Source organism: Garra rufa, chromosome 10 (assembly GCF_049309525.1).
Source record: "Garra rufa chromosome 10, GarRuf1.0, whole genome shotgun sequence".
NCBI lineage: Eukaryota > Metazoa > Chordata > Actinopteri > Cypriniformes > Cyprinidae > Garra > Garra rufa.
In genome coordinates, this window is record NC_133370.1 from 47,118,536 (window position 1) to 47,128,064 (window position 9,529).

General features: G+C 34.5%; 1 protein-coding gene across 1 annotated transcript in view; it reads right to left on the bottom strand.

The window, feature by feature from the left end:
- pth1r (parathyroid hormone 1 receptor) overlaps positions 1-9,529 on the bottom strand; it is a 142,710-nt gene that overhangs the window by 18,152 nt on the left and 115,029 nt on the right. Inside the window, exon 5 of the mRNA XM_073848757.1 lies at positions 3,503-3,597. Coding sequence (XP_073704858.1) covers positions 3,503-3,597 — 95 coding nt within the window. The remainder of the gene's footprint in view (positions 1-3,502; positions 3,598-9,529) is intronic.

Sequence of the window (9,529 nt, forward strand, 5' to 3'; positions counted from 1 at the left end):
TAGTAATGAAAATGGAACGATTGAACGCAAAAGTAATAAATGCACTCATATGTCTTCGTATTGAAAAGGGGCCAGTACTGTACACACGCTGGGTGAACTATTAGAGAAACGTTCATTTGACGCAGGTCATTTGGAAAACCGATGGCTTCAGTCAAGTCAAAACAAAACGTTTTATTCAAGTTTTAAATGTGAAATAGTCACTATAACATTAACTACTAAACCACTCAAAATCATTCATACATCAAATACAACATTTTAGGCACAGTTTGGGTAACACTTCATAATAAGTATACAGTAATAAAGTACTAATTCGCTAACTATTCATTTGTACAAAGTATAATATACATTATCTAACTCTGTATATAATTAAACAGTAATAATTTGTTAACTACCATGACAATAATTGAAGAACTCACAATGTAGAAACAAATTATGAATTAACTATAAACTAATAGTTTGCAAATTATTATACAAGTTTTGTTACTTAAAATGTATTATAAAGTGTTACCGAAATAGGTTTAATCAATTATTTAGATTAAAAATTGTTCTGCTCATGTCTCATGACCATAAAAGCACACCTCAACTCAACATGAAAAATCGAAAAATGACTCAAAGTCATATGGTTTATTGTAAATCATTCCTCCTTCAATCTGATATGTAAACATCAGCAGCTAGCAGACATTTAGCTGGAGTCCCTGGTAAATGCATCCAAATGAACAAAGTCTACATGTGGATATCATAAAACTTGCATCAAGTAAACAATTCTAGATGTCAACAAAGTGGGGTTGTGTATATTGTATTTATATTGTAGAAGAGCCCTGATTAAAAGCCAATTCACACATTTGTGGTGTTTAAGCAATGAAAATGTCTTTGTCCATATTGACAGGTTTAGCAGCACTGTAAGAAGAGTTTTGGCTGAAATTTAGCTGCATGTGACATGCTAAACTATGTACTGTAGCTTTATTTATCACCTAATTATGAAAGTCTGTTTCCACCACTAAATTAAAAAAGAGAACTGCAACTTTGTATCTCACAATTATGGCTTTTTTTCTTGCAATTTCGAGTTTACATCTTTTTTTTTTCTCGGAGCCACATGATAAAAACTCTCAATTCTGACTTTTTTTCACAGAATTGCAAGTTCAAAGTTCAAAACAAAATAAAACAGAATTGTGGGATATAAACTCGTGATTGCAAGAAAAAGGCTCAAAATGGTAAAAAAAAAAAAAAAAAAGTTCAGAACTGCAAGATATAAACTCAGAATTGCAGGATACAAACACACAGTTGCGAGAAAAAAGTCAGAATTGCTGGATATAAATGTGTAATTTTCAGAAAAAAGTCAGAATTACGGGATGCAAACTTGCAATAGCAAGAAAAAAAATCTAAATTTCAGGACACAAACTCACTTTTGCAGAAAAAAAGTCAGAATTGCGGGATACAAACTCGCATTAGCGAGAAAAAAAATCATAATTTCAAGAAAAAAGGTCAGGATTGCAAGATATAAACTTTGTGGGGATACAAACTCACAATTGCGAGTAGAATGTTCATATTGTGTGAGAAAAAGTCAGAATTGCAAGAAAAAAGGTCAGGATTGCAAGATATAAACTCTGAATTGTGGGATACAAACTCTTAATTGAAAGAAAAAAGAATTATGGAATATAAATTGAGAGAAAAAGTCCTGATTGCGAGATACAAACTCACAACTACAAAAAATACAAACTTGCAATTGTGAAAAAAAGTCCAAATTTGATGGATACAAACTCGCAATTGCAAAAAAGAAGTCAGACTTGCAAGATATAAACTCGCAATTGCAAAAACAAGTCTACAATTCAGGATACAAACTTGTAATTGCTAAAAAAAAGGCAGAATTGCAAGAAAAAAGGTCAGGATTGCAAGATATAAACTCTTGATTGCAAGAAAAAAGAATTATAGAATATAAATTGAGAGAAAAAGTCAGAATTGCGAGATACAAACTCGCAACTGCAAAAAAAAGGGGTCAGAAATATGGAATACAAACTTGCAATTGTGAAAAATATTGTCAAAAGTCAAAATTTGATGGATACAAACTCGCAATTGCAAAAAAAAGGATGCAAAACTTGCAGGATACAAAACTGGCAATTGCGAGAAAAAAGGTCAGAATTGCAGAAACAAACTCAGAATTGGCAGATATAAACTTGCAATTGTGAGAAAAAGTCAGAATTGCAGAATATAAACTCGTAATTGTGTCAAAAATTCTGAATTATGGAATGAAGAATTGCAAGATAAAGTCAGAATTACGGGAAACAAAAAAGTCAGAATTGCGGGATACAAACTTACATTAGCAAGAAAAAAAATCTAAATTTTAGAATACAAACTCGCAATTAAAAAAAATCTGAATTGCAGGATATACTGAATTGTGGATACAAACTCACAACTACAAAAAAGGGGTCAGAAATATGGAATACAAACTTGCAATTGTGAAAAAAAGTAAAAATTGCAGAAACAAACTCAGAATTGGCAGATATAAACTTGCAATTGTGAGAAAAAGTCAGAATTGCAGGATGTAAACTCACAATTGTGAGAAAAATTCTGAATTATGGAATAGAAATTGCAAGAAAAAGTCAGAATTGCCACATATAAACTCGCAATTTGAGAAAAAAAAAATCAGAATTGCTAGATAAACTAGCAATTGCAAAAACAAGTCAGAATAGTGGGATACAAACTCGCAATTGCAAGAAAAAAGTCAGAAATATGGGAAACAAAAAAGTCAGAATTGCGAGATACAAACTTGCATTAGCAAGAAAAAATTCTAAATATCAGGATACAAACTCACTACTGTGAAAAAAGTCAGAATTGCGGGCTACAAACTCACATTAGCAAGAAAAAAGTCTAAATTGCAAGACAAAAGGTCAGGATTGCAAGACATAAACTCAGAATTGTGGGATACAAACTCCTAACTGCGAGAAAAAAGAATTATGGAATATAAATTGAGAGAAAAAGTCTGAAATTGCCAGATATGAACTTGCAATTGTGTGAAAAATTCTGAATTGTGGAATAGAAATTGCAAGAAAAAGTCAGAATTGTGGGATATAAACTCTGAATTACAAATTTATATCTTGCAATTTTTCTATACTTAATTGTATAAAATTGTGTAAAAGTGACAAAAAAGTACCATTCAAACTTTGTTTGAAAAAAGTATAAAATATGGCCTTAAATCACTTTCTGCAACATGTCTGTTATGCAGCAGAAACGCTGGAAATGTTAAAGTTGCTACACTGCCAAGTTCTGTGAAAGAACTCTATGGATCAAAGAGAAAAATAAAAAAATGTAAAATATGAAGAAAACAGACAATGCCTCTATATTTTATGCATACATGTCTTGTTTGTTATGACATTTTTGTCCAGGCAATATCATTTCTGCACTGCCTCCAGACAAAAAAAGCCCTTAAAATTGCTTTTTTTGTTTCTTCATTGTGAAGGGCTTCGTCAATCCTTTCTGTGAAAACAAGGAGGTGGATTTTCCTTACCGAAAGTATCCTAGGATGACTGTCGCCACCATAAGTGATCCCAGAGAGATGGAGTAGCCCACTGTGTAGATCAGGTAAAGTCTGTCAAAAACCTCCTGAGAATAAACACAAAAATATGAAAGTTGAGAACAAGATCTAACAAAAAACACTAGTAACAGAACAGGCTGTAGGTCTTGCTGTTCAAGCAAGAATACTAGAACAAAACAGACAATTAATCTAATCATATATTGAACTGACAATTGAAATAAATAAACAAAAATAATAATACAATAAACAATATTAAATTCAATACCTGTATCACTGTTTATTTTTATGTGAATGCATAATTTATTTGTTTGGTATATTTTAATGTGCAATATTTGGTAAACTAGTCGTAATTCGACTGCAATGCTGCAACACAAAAAAATAATACAAAATAAAAAAATCTGGCCAAAACATATTTTAATACATGCTAAATATATGTTAGAAAAAGTGACGCTCATTTAAATATATTTTTGAAGGAGAAGATATAAACTGCCCTCCAAAAGTTTCGAAACGCCCTAGAAAAGTGGGGTTTTGGACAATATTGGCACGAATCCTTTTTACAGTAATTCGTGATAATTTTGCACTGATAAGGGACAATACAAACTAAGAAAACATATTTTATTATATAAACAATTTATACATAGAAAAAACTTAAGTTTTAGATTCATCAAAATATCCACCATTAGCAGCTATTACAGCTCTGGGCATCCAAGCTGTCAGTTTAATCAAACATTGACTTGATATATTACTCCAAGCATCCTGAAGGATTGCCCAAAGACCTGGGCAAAGTTTAAACCAGTAACCAGGCATCACAGCTGCATGGCAAAAGGGCATGTCTGACTTTGACATGTATATATTGCGATTATTATGTAATTAAAATGAAAATGATCATTGCTGGTCTTCAATGATAATGCCAACTTACTTTAACGTATTTGCACAAAAAATGATAAAGATTTATGCTGATATCTTCCATAACCAAACTTTGCCAGGGGTCTTTCCAAACTTTTGGAGGGCAGTGTAGTAAATTTCAACCTGCATGTACCAAAATTAATTTCAAAATGTATTTCAGGGGCAGGAAAATACATTTCCAATCAGTTTCCTACATATGAGTACACCCCCTCTTAATATATATAAAAGATGTATTTTCTTAATGATCACTAATATAATTCATGGAAAGATGGCAATATTTAAATGTATTAAACATATACTTAATAAAAACAACAAAATATATGACAAATCAAAATTAAGTAAATTAGCCAATTTTGTTTAAATAATGGATTGCAGAAATGAGTACACCCTATATGTAATTCAGCAAATGTATAATATTCTAGTACTTAATATGTCCTCCAGAACATTAAGTATACTGCTCTGACCCTTCTTGGCACTGAGTGTACAAGTTCATGGCAAATTTTCACATCTGACCTCTTTAAATGCCCTGGTCTTTAATGGGGAGTTTTGCTCAGCTCGTCTCTACAGAATCCCCCACATCTGCTCAAGAGTGTTAATACTGAGTGAAATACATCTCCACTGAAGGATTTTCACCTTGGGAGAATAAATATCCTCATTGTCATGCTGAAAAAATGCCCAATAATGCAGGGAATGAGGGGAGGGCAGCATCTGCAGTTTCAGTTTTTTGTATTACATCAACACAGTAGTGTGTGAATTCATGACAGCACTGATAAAGCACAGCTCCCTCACACCTTCAGCACTCATACATCCCTGTAGAAGAGCTTTACTACCACTGAACGTCACTGTAGGTACCAGTCAATTCTCACTGTACTCCTCCTGTAGCAACACCAGAACACTTTGGATGCTTTTGGATCCGGAATGATTGACTCGGTCCCTTGACACCAGAGTATGGATTCCCAGAAGTCTAGATTTTGTAAATATGGGCCCTGGAAGAGGTTAAATGAGTTTACTGTGCTTTGGCTACAGTAGGTAATTCTAGTGGTGACAATAACCATGCATGTCACTTCTGCAGGCTGCTTCGTACTCTGTGAGATAAAGTGTCACTTTTTTCATAGCTTTTGCCGGCTCTGATACTCTTACATGGTATTTCTCTGCCTCATTTTATAGGAAAAATTCACTCATCATTAAATGAAAACTTAAAGTGAAGACCTGGTTATTTCAGGAGCATTGTCACAAGTCCATTGTTTTTGAATGTCAGTGCTACTTCTGCTATATTTTCACACTTAAAACAATAATTTGGTATTCCTCTTGTACCACTGTCGTCTTTTCTGCTAAGAAATAAGTCACCTGGCAGTTCTCTCCCAAATGGTTTCATTGTTGACAGCATTAAGTCTGTGTATGATTCAGTATTCTATAAAACGCCTTTAACTGTCAGGAAATTACTTGTCTTTAAAAGTTTCGGTTCAGTATACTTACCGGTTGATCAAAAATAGCTTTAAACCTACACTTTTGTTTTCTTTTTTTTAGTTTTATTTAGTAACTTTCAGGAGGGTGTACTCAATTTTGCAACACAACATTTTATCACTTTGTCAGGAAAATCTTAATTTGCTAAATAATTTTGACATTCTTCTTTAGTAATTGATCAAGCAGGCCTGTTGGAACATTTTATCTCCAAAGAATCCTAATATGTCTTTCAAGTGAAGAGTAATTGCTCAATTTGTTAAGTTTTAGAGGGGGTGTACTCATTTATGTTGTGCACTGTATATATATATATATATATATATATATATATATATATATATATATATATATATATATATATATATACACATATACATATATACAGATACAGTCAAGCCTGAAAATATTTATACCCCTGGCAAATTCTGACTTAAAGTTACTTTTGTTCAACTAATATATATTTTTTTGACCGGAAATGATACAGGCTTCTCCCAAAAGATAATAAGACGATTTACAAGAGGCATCATTGTGGAAAAAAATATTTCTTAGCTTTTATTTACATTTGAACAAAAAGTGGCATGTCCAAAATTATTCATACCCTTTGCAAACTGTCACAATCTCTAGGGGAAAATCTAAAGTTCTATACCATTCCAAATAGTCCAAGCTGTTCTAAAGCATCCTAATTACCCTGATTCATTGGGAACAGCTGTTTTAATCAACTCAACAGGTGAAAAACAGGTGTTGGTTTATGGACAGTCATGGCTAAGACAAAGGAGCTCACTGAGGAACTGCAAAAAGCTGGTCAGCAAATATAGGAAGCGTTTGATTGCTGTAATAGCCAATAAAGGCTTTTCTATTAATTCTTGAGAAGGGTATGAATAATTTTGGACATGCCACTTTTTGTTCAAATGTAAATAAAAGATGAGTAATATTTTTTTCCACAATTATGCCTCTTGTACATCATCTTATTATCTTCTGGGAGACGTCTGTGTCATTTCTAATAAAAAAAAAAAAATTGCTGGTTGAATAAAAGTAAATTAAAGTCAGAATTTGCCAGGGGTATGAATAATTTCGGGCTTTACTATTTGTATATATATGGTTATATATGGTTATATAACCATATATAACATATATAATATATAATACATACATACAGTGAGGTCAATAAGTATTTGATCACCCTGTGATTTTGCAAGTTCTCTTACTTAGAAATCATGGAGGGGTCTACAATTTTCAGCATAGGTGCATTTCCACTGTGAGAGACAGAATCTAAAAATAAAAATCCGGAAATCACATTGTATGATTTTTTAACAATTGGCTTATCAGCCAGATTTCTGACCCTCAAAGACCTGTTATTTTGCTTTTAAATAGTCCAGCTACACTCTGCTCATGATTCTAAATTAGTAGCACCTGTTTGAGGTCGTTAGCTGTCATAAAGACACCTGTGCACCCCACAATCAGCCAAAGTCTAAGTAGCAACATGGGCAAAACCAAAGAGCTGTCAAAAGACACAAGAGACAAAATTGTATACCTTCACAAAGCTGGAAAGGGCTACGGGGCAATTGCCAAGCAGCTTGGTGAAAAAAGAACAACTGTTGGAGCAATTGTCAGAAAATGGAAGAGGCTAATGATGATTGTCAATGTCCCTCGGACTGGGGCCCAACGGAAGATCTCTCCTCGTGGGGTATCAATGACGCTAAGAATGGTGAAGAATCAGCCCAGAACTACACGGGAGGAGCTGGTCAATGCCGTGAAGAGAGCTGGGACCATCGTTTCCAAGGCTACTATCAGTAATACACTAAGACGTCACGGTTTAAAATCTTGCATCGCACGGAAGGTTCCCCTGCTTAAAGGAACACTCCACTTTTTTTGGAAATAGGCTCATTCTCCAACTCCCCCCGAGTTAATAAGTTGAGTTTTACTGTTTTGAAATCCATTCAGCCGTTCTCCTGTTCTGGCGATATCACTTTTAGCATAGCTTAGCATAGATCATTGAATCCTATTAGACCAATAGCATCGCATTTATTATCGCGGAGTATTATCAGAAATGAGTTCCCAGCTAGTTTAGCATTTGCACATGTGCTGCTTGGTATTACTGCTCCTGCTTCAGCCTTATTACGGCAGCAAACTTCCTTGACTATTACGCCGGAATGGGAGTGTAGTTCCTAATCTTATCAGCCTAGAAACTCGCAGCTTTGCATTTCCACCGGTCTTAGTACACGATATAACTACAGAAGAGTCAAGTTTTAAATACAACAAATATGGAAACTCGTTGGTCATTTTTGAACGCGATGCTATTGGTCTAATAGGATTCAATGATCTATGCTAAGCTATGCGAAAAGTGATATCGCCAGAACAGGAGAACGGCTGAATGGATTTCAAAACAGTAAAAATCAACTTATTAACTCGGGGGGAGTTGGAGAATGAGCCCATTTCCAAAAAAAGTGGAGTGTTCCTTTAAGTCAGCCCATGTCCAGGGCCATCTGAAGTTTGCCAGGGACCATCTGGATGATCCAGAGGAGTCATGGGAGAAAGTCCTGTGGTCAGATGAGACCAAAGTAGAACTTTTTGGTCTTAACTCCATTCGCCGTGTTTGGAGGAAGAAGAATGATGAGTATCATCCCAATAATACCATACCTACAGTGAAGCATGGGGTTGGAAGCATCATGCTTTGGGGGTGTTTTTCTGCACAGGGGACAGGCGGCCATGTATTGTGACATATTGGGCAAAAACCTCCTTCCCTCAGTCATAGCATTAAAGATGGGTCGTGGCTGGGTCTTCCAACATGACAATGACCCAAAACACACAGCCAGGAAAACCAAGGAGTGGCTCCGTAAGAAGCATATCAAGGTTTGAGAGTGGCCTAGCCAGTCTCCAGACCTAAATCCAATAGAAAATCTTTGGAGGGAGCTGAAACTCTGTGTTGCTCAGCGACAGCCCCGAAACCTGATAGATTTAGAGAAGATCTGTATGGAGGAGTGGGCCAAAATCCCTCCTGCAGTGTTTGCAAACCTGATGAAGAACTACAGGAACCGTTTGACCTCTGTAATTGTTAACAAAGGCTTCTGTACCAAATATTACAATTTTTTGATTCAAGTGATCAAATACTTATTTGACACAGTAATTCACAAATAAAGTGTTAAAAAATCACACAATGTGATTTCCGGATTTTTATTTTTAGATTCTGTCTCTCACAGTGGAAATGCACCTATGCTGAAAATTGTAGACCCCTCCATGATTTCTAAGTAAGAGAACTTGCAAAATCACAGGGTGATCAAATACTTATTGACCTCACTGTATATAACATGGGTTAAATTATGATTACATTATTTACAATAAGCAACAAAGAAACTCTTCCCCAAATCCCAATTATAATCAATGATGCTGCTTGCACTGCTCAATGAATCTCTTATTTAAATTGTTTTCTCAACAGACATGACTGTGATCAGCTATGCTCAGAGCTGCAATCTTTTACTTAACGAGACAAAACATCTAAATATGATGCATGTAAGAAGACATATTTCTTTAAACCAAAATTAGGGTATAATGGGTATCTTTTATTTTTTGTAACTTACATTGTAAGTGCACCACAGGAAGTACTATTTAAACAAAAATACAATGTATGAGCCCTTT